This window comes from Colobus angolensis, unplaced genomic scaffold (assembly GCF_000951035.1).
Source record: "Colobus angolensis palliatus isolate OR3802 unplaced genomic scaffold, Cang.pa_1.0 Scaffold5, whole genome shotgun sequence".
NCBI lineage: Eukaryota > Metazoa > Chordata > Mammalia > Primates > Cercopithecidae > Colobus > Colobus angolensis.
In genome coordinates, this window is record NW_012118487.1 from 18870145 (window position 1) to 18884351 (window position 14207).

The 14207-nt window shown below is 38.4% G+C and overlaps 1 protein-coding gene across 4 annotated transcripts in view; it reads right to left on the reverse strand.

Annotated features, from left to right (window-relative positions):
- Positions 1 to 2804: 2804 nt before the first annotated feature.
- The window catches only part of PALLD (palladin, cytoskeletal associated protein), a 436126-nt gene continuing 424723 nt past the window's right edge, over positions 2805 to 14207 (reverse strand). For 2 of the 4 annotated variants that reach the window (XM_011959641.1, XM_011959640.1), the window contains 5 exons: positions 9318 to 9525; positions 6605 to 6770; positions 5957 to 6090; positions 5755 to 5800; positions 2805 to 4999 (listed from right to left, as the gene is read on the reverse strand). In XM_011959641.1, the coding sequence (XP_011815031.1) occupies positions 5787 to 5800; positions 5957 to 6090; positions 6605 to 6770; positions 9318 to 9525 (522 nt within the window). In that variant the 3' untranslated portion in view covers positions 2805 to 4999; positions 5755 to 5786. The remainder of the gene's footprint in view (positions 5000 to 5754; positions 5801 to 5956; positions 6091 to 6604; positions 6771 to 9317; positions 9526 to 14207) is intronic. The other 2 variants (XM_011959639.1, XM_011959642.1) reach the window with 1 other exon arrangement.

Genomic DNA, 14207 nt, shown 5'->3' on the forward strand with positions numbered 1-14207 from the left:
GGAGATAGGCTGGTAGTTGTTCTACCAGGGGCCCAGTTTGGCCAGCTCAAGGGTAGTTATGTATGCTTTGGGAGAATTTGCCAGACTGTTTCTCTGCCTGGAAGTGCAGGCAGTGATGGTTGGTTTTCCTGCTATGCAGGACCAGAGTCACAGCCAGTCCTGAGCCCAGGTTCTGAGCCTCCAGGGTTGTGGCACTGCAGCCACCCATGTGGGCTTGCTGGAATGACAGAGCCACGGGGCTGGAGAGGTGTATTTGCTACTGGGCCCCACGGCAGGCACCTGAGGGATGGAGAGTACATATCTCATGTTCCTCATCCAGAGGAATGCAGCTGTGCAAATCCACAGGGGCTCTCTAAAGTCAGTTTAGGGCTTGTGAGGACAGTGGAATTCTCCTGTAGTAGGGATTGTAGGTGTTTGCAGTGGTAATGGGGGCTGATGGGGCTCTGCTTACGTTTTCCCAGCAAAGGAAAGTTTCTTCTCTTGACTCCAGGCCAGTCAGGGTTGGGGGGTGCAGGGGCATGGGGCAGCAGAGACAAGGTGTCTCTATGCTGCCTTCTGGCCTTTCAGTGACCGACGGTACCTCTCCACTCCCCCACTGCACTCTAGTGCTCTTCCATTGACACTTCAGTTGAATGTTAACTGTTTGTTCATTTCTTGGTCCTTTCTTGGGGGGATGAATGCCAGGAACCTCTAGTCAGCCATCTTGCTGACATCACTCTTATGTAACTTCCCTTCCTTGTCAAATGCTGTTTTTCATATTTATCCATGCCAATAGAAATAAATCCATTTCTTCACCTTTAACTCTGAATAGTAAGTAATATTTCATTGTATGAATTAATCAGTTTTGTTCCTTCTTCTACTAATGGCAAATTAGGCTTTCCTCAAATTTTTTATCCTTTTCTACATATTTAAGTTTCTGTGGGGCCTGGTTCTTAATTTTTTTTGTGCCATATGCCTTTTTGACCCTCTAGTAAATCATCTGGATCCCTTCTTAAAATAATGTTCATGAGGCATAAAACACACAGGAAAAAAAATTATTTTTAAGTAATTATCAAAGTGTTAAAAACAAATTTATAATACAAATGCCTGTAAATTACAACATCTATTGGTAACTCTAACAACTGCCATAATTTTGAAGTAATGCTGAATTTAGATGGATTTTAAGATATTTCAATATTTGTAATATAATTGCTACCAGGACAGTCCCAGGTATTTTATACTGTTGTGTTTTGTGCCTACATTCATAATTGAGGGAAATTCTAAATTTCAGCTAGGGGATAATTTTTTTTCCATCCAAGTTCACAAATTTTAACCATCTGTGTAATTTTGTTGGGTGTGTACACATTTTGTAATTGAAATTTTAGTTTCTAACTACACGAAAATAATAGCTGAAATTTATTGAGCTCTTACTGTGTGTCAGGTACCATGTCAAAATTATCCCATATAATCTTCACAGCAGCACAGACAGAGGGGTGCTGTTTTAATCTCCATTTTCCAAATAAGGAAACGGAGGCTTAGGGAGGTAAAGTAACTGCTTATGGGTCACACATGATCAAAATAGCTAGGATTCAAAGCCTGGCTGGCCAACTCCAACACTCAAGTTCCTCACCACCATAATATAGAAGTTGTATTTCTATAATTTAAAGGAGTCTAACTAAATTTATAGGATGATACAGTAGGTTCTAGCTACAATCCAAGGGGATTGTCACGTTACATGTTACACGTTCATAAAAGGGAAAATCAAGAACAAATTCAGCATTAAAATATATAATGAATCTTGTAAACTACATAGCAAATCATGGGGTACAGAAGACAATGTGAAATACACAATTTAGTCTAATTCAAATGTATTCAAATGTATCCTCAAAGCTCCATTATATTGCTTATGTAAAAGATAAAATATTTTTACCTTATGGAGGCTGTGAATTACATAAGTGACCAACTTTCTCTTTCCCGTAGTAGGAAAGCCTAGGCCCAAATATGTCGTCCATCTTTTGTAACTATGTAGATATTAATGCTATATGTATATATGAATATGGGTGTATGTGTAATCTCATTCCTTGTTCCATTTATACTTTCTTCCTTTTTCCCCTCACTTTTAATTTATATCATCTTGCTGTATTTTATGTATCCTTGTATGTCATGACACTCATATGTATTTACCTGCATACCTATAGTACACTGCTGTGGCAGGCAAAATTCTAAGATGGCCCCCAATATTCCCATCCTCTGGTGTATACAAACCTTCTCTCAGTTATCCAGTCAAATGGCAATCTAGCTGCTGCTTTGAAGGAATTTGTAGATGTAATTAAGGTTCCCCAAGTCAGGTGACTTTAAGAAAGGGAGATTATCTGGATGGGCCTGACATAATTTAAAAGGGACTGGGCCTTTGACGCAAGAGAAAGTGTGAGAGGGGTCTGAGGTGAAGGAGATTCTCACCACTAACCCTGAAGATGGAGAGGGCTACATGGCAAGGAATACAGATGGCCTTTAGGAGCTGAGAACAGCTCCTGGCTGAGGGACTAAAGGAGACGTTTCTTCTACAATTGCACAGAGCTATCACAACCACTTGAATTTCGAAGAGGATCTTGAGCTCCAGATGAGAATACAGTCCAGCTGATACAATGACTTTAGCTTTATAAGATCCTGAACAGAGAACCCAGCTACATCCTGCCTGAATTTGATTTACAGAACTGTGAGTAATAAATGAGTGATGCTGAAGCCTCAGACATCAAAGTTTATGCTAATTGTTATGGCAGCAATACAAAGCTAAAACTGAATATTTTGCTTCACAAAACTGCAACTATTATTTGTCAAATATTTATTGATGTTAAATCCACATTACACCAGCACAGCAATCCAAAGTAGTATGATAGTACTTTTTTTTTTTATAAATACAATATAAAGGTGGCAAAATAATGCTAGTTAATCCCAAACCCAGCAAATCAGCAAAAAAAGTCACATTCAGAACAATTTGGCAAGTAAGACATAAGTCATAATTCTACAATAGAGATAGGTCCATGAGAGACTGTGTATGGTATCTTAAATTCCGTATTAGCAATGCATTGAAGTGTGGTTAAAGAAACTTGAACCACACTGCATAGAACATCTGCCACCCGGTGCTCAAGCCTATTAATCACTTAAACCTTGGTTGGTTGGTGTTCTTACAAAGAAGTAGAAAGCTGTACATGTGAAACAGTAATATGAAATATATGTGGTGGTACACAGATATAAAATTACTTTAAAAAATACTATGTATGAATTGAGTAACTGAGCTAAGAGAGGCCACTTATTATAAATAATGAAAGATACATGTGTTTTGCATAAGGAATACAGTGTTTTCTTTTCATAGCAAAGTACCATTAAAGCCTCATATTTTATACTACTAGGTCAAATTATTTTTTCTTCTTTTAAAATTTATTGGTTCCGACTTAAAACCATCAAGTCTGGTCAGAATCAACTCAGTCTAGCTGATGCAAAATCATATGCATTCAAAAAGCAGTCTTTACCGAGATGCCTTTATAAACCTTGGAATCCAGCACCTTCTTAAGGCAGTTTCATGGCAGCAGGGAAGTGAACCTAATAATTTTCATTCACCACATCTTGGTGCCTTTGAAAAAATACTTTATGGCACAAACCTGTTTTTGTTTCTCCTTATGTCTCCACTTCCTTCAAGTAGACTAGATCCTACAGGCAATTTCTCATTTATGCCACCATGCAGTCTCAATCCATTTTCAACTTGCTCTACATACCTAAAATCCTCCACTACTACACGAACTTCAGACACACTGCAATCTCCACCGCATATGTGCTCCACACTTCCAGCTGGCCCTAGGTTCCTTGACTTGTGAATGGCAGTGCTTTTTTCACTTATGTTTGAAGAAAACCAAAGAAAAGCCTGGCCTTTGCTACCTCTCCTGCGCCTTTAACTTCTAAATGAACACACTATAATTGTGCTGGTTGCATTTTCCTTCATTCTCCTCCCTACTCCTTCCAAACCTCCGATTCCTCCAAATACTACATATGCCTTGGTCATTTGGGTCATTTGGATGCTTTTTGTGGAATGAACTGTAATATATTTCTGCTTTATTCAGAGCACTTTATATTATTTATATTTAAATTAGCCTTTTAATATGGTTTGTAAATAAGTTTCCTACCAAGGTAGCATGAAAACACAACACATAAAGAAAGAAAAAAAAAAAGTTAAGAACTAAGGTATTAACCTTGTTAGAAAACTCTTTTGATATTAATACAATTTAAGGCAAGTAGTTCCTTCCTTATGATTTAATATAAAAACATTTGCAAAGACAAGGCATTTACTTGGATTTCTTTGTCATTTCTTCTTTTTTCATCCTTACATATTGCACTTGGTTCACTTATCTGTCTGAATACACTGTGCTTCAGAATCATTGTAGTATTGTTTGTGGTACAACTGCCTCATTAAACATTTCACACTATCAGGCTACACAGCACCTATATCTTGTGTTTAAAGGCACTTGTAGATAATACAAATTGTAGTTACCTGTGAATAATTGATTTCCTTTAGTATTTTGGCATTTTAGATCACTTTAATCAAAGCAATTCCAGAGTTTTAAATTGGACAGTAAATGTGAATTTTCTGTGCAATGTGTATATTTATATTAGCATTATCTACTTGAACTCTAAGTTTGGTATATCAAGTAAGAAAAATATTATTTTGGTGTTTTTTTTTTTTTTTATTTCTTATAGTCAAAGGTATGTTTCTGCCTTTTACATAATGCGACAAACGAATATGTTGGTCAAGGCAATGGCTGTTTCAGTGTTTCAGCTTTAACAAGAATGCCGGATTACAGGTCCTCACTTTCTACCAAGGCAGTATTCAGTGTCAGGTGAGATGGGTTGGCTTCAGGTTGGAACGCTGCTTTGATGTCTAGTCCCTGGTCCGAAAGTGCTGCATAGCGACTGGCTGAGGGCCGCACTTTTTTTGGCTTGGTGCTCTGTGACTGCTGATGCCACTGGGCTACAAAGAAAAAGAGTAAAGATTTTTAATTAAGATATACTTGGAGAGCCTTTAGATATTTCAAAAATATCTAGATTTTTTTTTAACTAAACACCGCAGCACAGGGAATCCTTTGGAATAGCTGATAAGCTTCCTAATTCTTATCCCCCCTCTCCTTTTAAAAAATATTTTTTCTTCAATAATTACAGCACTTAGGAATTCTGCTGGATGTGGATGCTTTAACACTAATCAATCAACTGAAAGGAATTGTACAGTAGGGAAAGTTGAGGCCACACATTTCTTGATGACCCTCACAAAGTTACTTCAAGAAGAGGCAAAATCTGAAATAAATTCTTAATTTTTTCTAGTTTTTTTTTTATGTCAATGGATCACATAATGTTTATTGTACTAGACTATAAATTCAATAAGAATAATTTTAAATTTAGGATGCATATACACAAATATACATATACAAACACAAGTCTACTGCTGGCTGCTTAAGATATATTAATGAGAAAAGCACTAAGCCACAAAAGTACACATTCCAGGATCAATGGAACACACGTTTAGAGTGCATTAGGACACTGCATAGGAAGAAATGTTAAAAGGCAGTCATTTGCAGAACACAGTAACAAGAACATGTGAAAAACATGGTTATGCCTTTGCCTACTGTTAACTCCTAAGGATGCTTGAGTAATGAAGCCACAACTAACTAGCCAGTGTAAGAGAAATCAACATGCATATTTTGCTAATAATTCAAAGTTCCTGAATGATACTTGGGTATTTGTTTTCCTGGTGTGGTTCGCTATTAATGTCGAGAAACTATAAATAGAAAGAGAGAGAGAGCAATATGAATTTTTGACAAAACACAATAGTTGTTTATAAGATTATAAAGAGTAATGTGATTTGCTGTCTAGAAATCTAATTTTTCATAATTTAATGAGTAAATGCAATGAAATGAGATGAAGTGGCACTCACTGTAAACGTCCAGCCTGGCAGTACAGGACACAATCCCTGCTTCATTCTTGGCTGACACAGTATACCACCCAGCATCTTCTTTTGTGGCTCCCTGAATGAGCAGGCAGATGTAGCCATGGTTGTCCTGGTGCATGCTGGAGAAAAGGATAAAGTCATTAGGGTTCTAAATTTTTAAAAAATGGCTTTGGACATGAAGCATCATTTTTAATTAGCTCATTAGAAACAGAATTGTGCAAGTTGCTGATAATAGGGTCATACTTATTCTGTAGAGACTACTAGCCCCATTAAAGTTAATGGGAGAAAGAACAGACGTCAAGAGTTGAATACATCTGTGTACTTAATTCCTAGTTGAAGAGTTGAAGATCTGCCTTTACAAAAACCACTGAATAGTCTTTTACCACTAAAGCAAATGAATTCATCTTTTCTTTTAGATAGAAAGATAAACACTTAAGAAATCACCATTAGATCAAATACCATTATAGCTTCCTTCTAAAAGCTTAAGCCTACAATGGGTAAAGCATGGTTGTTGTCTTTGATTTCATCAACAGCATGGCTTTTACACAGATTTCCATGCTATATAAAATGTATCTTTTGATACATAAGTAGGACTGAACAGTTATGGATCAGGTTCTCATTGTGCATTCTTACCTCACTCGGTCAGTGCTGTGAGTGAGTGATTCATTTTCTTTCTTCCAAAATATCTGAGGTGGTGGCACTCCGAATACACGACATTCCAGCCGTACTGGGTACCCATCAGCAACTCCTGTGTTTTGGAGCTTCTCAATAAACACAGGGGGTTTGTGTGCTTCTTTAGCTAAGAAAACATGAGATGAATTCTCTATCAATGATATACAAAAGGAGCACTAGGAAGAATTCAGAAGCCTTTTGGAATATTGCTTGAATAGATCTTTTATGATACCATTTTTTACTCCAGGTGGTAAGATGCTAGTCCCCTCTCCAAATTACTCTTTTACCAAGCAAAGTTTGTATACTTCATTCCGCTCATTTATTTCCTCAATTAATTCAAGTCTGATAGGCTCACACTGTCCACTGGCCATCTGCTCCACAGAATGCCTGTCTGACCTGCTGTGGGAGACTCCTAAGTCATTGCTAGCATCTGTGATGGCTTCACTACTAATTATGTTACCGATCATTCACAGCCTTAACCAACTACTGCCACCTAGTGGTGGTGAGGACAAGTAGTTCCAGGAATTTGACCACTTAGATTCATTCCCTCACTGTCATTTGTGATCTTTGCCATGAAGATTCTGAATATTTGTAACTCTTAAGTGAGACATGCCATAGAATTTAAAGGGGGCAATTTAAAGGGGAGGCATCTTTATCTAAATTTGGCAGCTTTAAATAGTTACCTGTAAACTAGGAATGTATATCCTATAAATTACAAATTCCAATTTGTATTCTTTGAAGGAGGCTATAAAAAAGCTTTATTATAACCTTGAAGGAAGGAACCCATTAAAATAAAAAAGGCAACTTTAGTACTTATTCTGAAAAAAATCAGGACTGATTGTTAATAACACTCTGAATATTACCATCCAATGGGAAAATTGTTTTCTTGCATCAATTGTAGTAGTGGTGGAAACTACTTCAGAGAATGAATAAAGTTTACTTATTTTCTTTTGAACTGCCAACAATGAATCTGAGAATGCATTCCTTTTCCACCACTACTCCCTCACCTGGAATGACAGACATATCATAGCAAAGCATCTAGGAAAGAACTCAAAGAGGATGAAAATTCTACCTGAATTTTTCAAATGCTTAAGACTTTCCAACACCATAAGTTAGTTAGAAGGTTGGATTTTTATTGAATTTTACGTGGTTGCCCATCCTAGGCTATTCTGGGAGAAGTAGGCACAGAATCTCACTTTGTATTCTTTCTGGGGCTCCAGTTTTGCAAAGAACATAAAATGTGTAGGTCTTATTGTCGTAGCAACTCATCAGTAAGAATAACATCTACCACTTTGGAGCACTGCTATGCAGGGTACTAGTTATGTAGAGCTTCATACACATTTTTATGATTTAATCCTTAGGGAAACACTGTGAGGCATTATATTCCCATTTTATATATGGAGAAACTAAGTCACAGAGATATCTATTTGCCAAGTGTCACATAACTAGTAAAATAGACAAGAGCCGGGACTGGATCAGATCTGACCCCAAAGATTTTGCTTCCAATTACTGTACATCACCATCTTCTGACAGGAGTGCTAACTGACGCATACTGAGATATCTATGTGTCTTTTGGACCCTCAGTCTGTGTCCTAAAGGACAAATATGATCAAAAGGCATATTTAGCAGCAGAAAAATGAAATTTTAGTTTGAGGTTAGAGGAATGAAATCAATCATAGCATGTAAGAATATAGAGTACTTTGTACAAAACTTGAAAGCATGGCTAACCTGTAGCACCACAGCCCACATATTTACCACATTTTTATGTGAAAACATCTTGGTGCCATTATCAGAATCATAATCCAAGAGTTTTATCAAGACCTCCTGGGTTTTATTCTCATTGATACTTTATTTCTTGAAAGAGCTCAGTGACTTAGTATGTTTAGAAGAGCACTAGGAATCAACAGATTGTGTTAAATCCAATCATCAGCTTACTAAGTGGGACCCTGGTAAAAGTCAGAGAAGATTTGCTGTGATTATCTCATAAGGCTGATGTGAGGGCCAACTGATACATAACGTACATGAAGCACTTTGCATAAAGAGGTATAAGAAATAAATGTTTTGTTATGTTCTTTCTTAAAAGAGATCAGGTAATCAGAATCTTTATTTACACCTAACTCTTAAGGATGGTATAAAAACCTTTCCATAAATGTGTTTTCCTTTTAGGCTTCTCAAAGCATAAGACTTCATGTAACAACACTTTTACAGAATAATCAGTGAAAAAGCAAATGTGAGTGTAGTTTGACAATGACTTTGAGGGTAGATGACAATGTTGTTTTAAAAACTAGGGGTGTATGTGTGTATATATATATACATATATATATGTGTGTATATATATATATATAAGCAATTTATTTGGTTCTTGGATTCCATACTGCTGTTACTATTTCTCTGTGTAACACTGGGGGCCACTGCACACACAGGAGGTCGAATGACCCAAAAGAGCTAATGAAATCTTTTTCTCTCTTTGCCAGGTTAGTGGGAAAAATGAAAGATTTCTGTTTCTGTTTTGCTAGGCCTTATAACCATGTCCTCATTGGCTATTTTGATGATACAATCTACTTTTTCAATACTTTGATGTATTTTCCATATTGGTTAGTAATGTAGAATTAGTTTACATTTCTAAGTCTGATGTTCATGCTGTCAGAGAGCAAGGATTCACAGATGAGCCTACCAGCAACCACAAGCTCCAGGCTGAATGAGTTCTGTCCTGCTCGGTTGGTGGCTATACATGTGTAGATGCCGGCATCACGTGACGTGACTGGCTCTATGATCAGAGAGTGCACCCCGTTCTCACGCACCAGCATCTTGTGAGCACTGTCAGGGCGTATGGGCTTGCCATCCAGTTGCCAGCTTAGATCTGGGGTTGGTAACCCACTGACCTAAATCATAAAAGAAATACATGTAAATTTTTGTATTAAAACAGAGTGAAATCACTGATAGCGAAGAGGTCAGCATAAATTCCTCCTTCAGTAGCACAAGAGATGGCTTTTTTTTTTTTTTTTTTTTTTTTGACAGAGTTTCACTCTTGTTGCCCAGGCTGGAGTGCAATGGCACAATCTCAGCTCACTGCAACCTCCACCTCTCGGGTTCAAGCGATTCTCCTGTCTCAGCCTCCTGAGTAGCTGGGATTACAGGTGCCTGCCACTACGCCAGGCTGATTTTTGGTATTTTTAGTGGAGACAGGGTCTCACCATGTTGGCCAGGCTAGTCTTGAACTCCTGACCTCAGGTGATCCGCCTGCCTCAGCCTCCCAAAGTGCTAGGATTACAGGCGTGAGCCACTGCACCCAGCCAAAAGATGGCTTTTACTATCAGCTCATGTTACTCTTCTGCTTAAAACTTCAGTGGCTTCCTGAGCACTCACCAGCTTACATGTAAACAATTCTTACAGAGCAACTTAGAGATGACTCAGATGGGATTTTAAAAATTATGGTCATTGTCTTACCTTGCCCAGGACTATAGAGATTAATGGGATGATGTCAGCACCAGGCTCTGGGCGTTTTTGAAAAAAGATGCTCAACAATAACAAATAGCTGGCATTTATACGCAGTACTGTAAAGCTTCTCATCAAGGAGTAGCTGTAGTTATGGAGAATGCATTCGTCAGCACATAGGGCTGCTATTATTATTTTATAATCCTTGAAACTGAATAACAAGAGCAATACGAAATTATCCAGAAAGCCATCTCAACAAATTACCATCACAATGGAAACATCATAAAATCTTGAGGCCTTGACAGCTGTGTTGACCAGAGATCAGATAAAAGCACATTTAATTGCTAATAACATGTTGTGCTGCAAAGGGTCAGGATGGTTGCCATCTGCCAGCTTTTTAGTTTTGCCCTTGATTTTGAATGGAAGAAATGCACTGTTAAGGAAGGCCTTTTTACCCCCTACCCCCAGCTTTACTAGTAGGAAGTTATATACAAAAAAATGTCACTTAGACTGCAAAACAGTTCTGAAGAACCAGCTTTGCCAGAATCAGCCAGAGGACTCACAAATTCCATTCCTGCTACGTGATACTCACTGATATTACCTGCAGGATGCCTCCCACCACACATGTAGCAAAGGGCTACGGCATTTGAAGTAAATTTAAATGACTGGTTAAAAGGATGAAGAGGTTTTGGAAACAAACAGCAGTACTTAGGCAGCTTGGCTTCTGAGACGCTCAGGCTCTGTGTTCTCCCATCTATCCACTTGCTGTCCCCAGCTCTCCATATACAGTGCTTGACCTGTTTGGAGGTCATCAGAAGTGGTGTGGAGGAAGAGGGAGTGGACATCTTTGATCAGGCTCCTTGTTCCCACATCCAGAAACGAAGCGGCACTGCTTGTTCCTACTTTACCAGGTTAGATCCTAGATAAGCCATCTACTGACTGAAGCCACAGTATGTTTAGTAGGAGAGATGCCCAAAGCATGGGTACTCTCAAACCACGTGATTCACAGTGAACCTACCCAGTGGATAGTTATTCATGCTAGGGCAAAGAGAATGCCACTTCTACCTTTTTTCTAACCCATTCTCCTGGCTAAGTAAAGACAGCATGATCTCAGGAGCTGAAGGTCCCCACCAGCAGGTCACAATGTGACTAGATCTCTACTCTTAGGTCACATGGACATAGTGGGGAGAGAAGAGCATGCTTGTTGCTATAGGAGTGGAATTAGTTATTTTCCTGAAAATTGAGTACCAGTCAAGGATAATCAGTGTCTAGGAATGTTCCTCAGGGGCTAAAAGGGGAGGGAGCTTTTTAGAGGAAAAGCAAACCACTGCTTTAGCATTTGGTGTTTGTCTTATCTTCAGGACTTTTTCCCCTTTCAAAGCTTAAATACACTGCTTTTTTTTTCTTCCTGATCTATCTGTACATGTGGCAAGATTTCACTTTTTTTTTTTTTTTTTTTTTTAAAATAGAGGCTCGCTCTGTCGCCCAGGCTGGAATGCAGCGGGCACAATCTCAGCTCACTGCAACCTCCACCTCCTGGGTTCAAGCAATTCTCTTGCCTCAGCCTCCTGAGTAGCTGGGATTACAGGCACCTGCCAGCATGCCTGGCTGATTTTTTTGTATTTTGATAGAGATGGGGTTTCACCATGGTGGCCAGGCTGGTCTCGGACTCCTGACCTCAGGTGATCCACCTGCCTCGGCCTCCCAAAGTATTAGGATTACAGGTGTGAGCCACTGTGCCCGGCCGATTTTTCACATTTTCTTTATCCAGGTCAGATCATCATAGTGAAATAAATAAGCAGTTTACTTTTTGTTTCCAATATTGTTTTAATGGCAGGAGTTTTAAGGACACTTACGTGCCAGTCCCGTGAAAGACAGTACTATTATTTCTTTCTTAAATATGATTAAAAATAGAGATAACAGTATGGTGAATGCCTATATACCCCTCATTTAGTCACTCTTATTTTTTATATTTTAAAATAAATCTCAGATTTCATATACTGTTACCCCCATATAGCTCAGTATGCATTTCTAAAAACAAGACTTTTCTTATATAATCACAATCCCATTTTACACATAAAATAAATAATTCCTTGGTATAATCTAATGATCTATTTAAAATAAAATTCTCCTGGTTAACTCAAAACATCATTTTACAAGTGGTCTGTATGAATTTTTAAAAGTATTTTTTAATTGATAAAAATTGTATATAATTATGCACATATTTTAAAATATGTATATGCCGTGAAATAGCTAAATTAAGCTTATTAACATATGTATGACTTCACATGCCTTTTTGTGGTAAGAATACTCAAAACCTACTCTTAGCAATTTTCAAGTATACAGTACGTTGTTATTAACTGTAGCCACCATGTTGTAAGACGGATCTCTTGAACTTATTCCTGTCTAAAACTGAAATTTTATATGCTTTGGCTAACATTTCCCCAACTCTCCCTCTCCCTATCCAGCCCCTAGTAATCACCATTCTATTCTCTGCTATGAGTTCAACTTTTTTAGATTACACATGTAAGTGAGATCCTGTAGTATTTATCTTTCTGTGCCTGGCCTATTTCACTTAACATTATGTCCTCCAGGTTCATCCATGTTGTCACAATGACAGGATTATAATTTTCCACCGTGTGTCTATGTATGTATATATATATCTCGTATTTTCTTTATTCATTCATCTGTTGACACTTAGGTTGATCCCATAGCCTGGCTATTATGAATAGTGCTGCAATGAACATGGGAATGTAGATATTGCTACTAATATCTTTTTTTTTTTTTGAGACAGGGAGTCTTGTTCTGTTGCCCAAGTTGGAGTGCAGTGACACGATCTCAGCCCAGTGCAACCTCTGCCTTCCAGGTTCAAGTGATTCCCCTGCCTCAGCCTCCTGAGTAGCTGGGACTACAGATGCGTGCCACCCACTAGCTACTTTTTCTATTTTTAGTAGAGATGGAGTTTCACCATGTTGGTCAGGCTGGCCTCAAACTCCTGACCTCAAGTTATTCACCTGCCTCAACCTCCCAAAGTGCTGGGATTACAGGTGTGCACCACGACACATGGCCTCTGATTTCATTTTCCTTGGATATATAAGCACTAGAAGAATTAACTGGATCATATGGTAGCTCTACTGTATAATTCTTAATTGTAGACCAAAAATGAAGTAAATACTCATATACATATATAGACTGAAACCCAATTTGTGTATTTATACTGTAAAAAATGATCCTGAGAAATAAAATATTTTTGTTATATTTATTCTTTTTATACATTTCTACAGTCCCAGATTTACTTTCTGAAGAAACAATGCCCAAATCCTCTAAGCAGCTTATATTTGTGTTCTGATATCCCATAGAAACCAGCAGAGGGAGCCCAAATAACTTTTTAAAACCTTATCCATATTTAAGAGTTAAACTAAATTTAAGATCAGTAAATAGTGGGGCAAAAAAGAAATCAAACGAAAAATTTTAGAGCAGTGTTTCTTAAACATTTTTTCCCTAGACTCCTTTGAGAAATGGATGAAAATTATCTTACACACATAATTTTGTAGGTAATTTCAGAGTTCAAACACCTAATGAAGCCTGCCTACCCAAGGACTGTGGGTTAAAAAGCCTTGCTATAGGCCCGGTGCGGTGGCTCATGCCTGTAATCCCAGCACTTTGGAAGGCCGAGGCGGGTGGATCACGAGGTTAGGGGTTTGAGACCAGCCTGGCCGACATGGTGAAACCCCGTCTGTACTAAAGATACAAAAAATCAGCCGGTTGTGGTGGCGCACACCTGTAATTCTAGCTACTCAGGAGGCTGAGGCAGGAGAATCACACTTGAACCCGGGAGGTGGAGGCTGCAGTGAGCCGAGATCACGCCACTGCACTCTAGCCTGGGTGACAGAGGGAGACTGTCTCAAAAAAACCCAAAAAGCTCTGCTGTAAAACAGATGAAAGAAAGATGTCACTCTCACTTCTCTTAGAATTAGAAAATGGGGGCTGGGCACAGTGGCTCACACGTGTAATCCTAGCATTTTGGGAGGCTGAGGTGGGCAGATCATGAAGTCAGGAGTTTGAGACCAGCCTGACCAACATGGTGAAACCCCATCTCTACTAAAAATACAAAAATTAGCTGGGTATG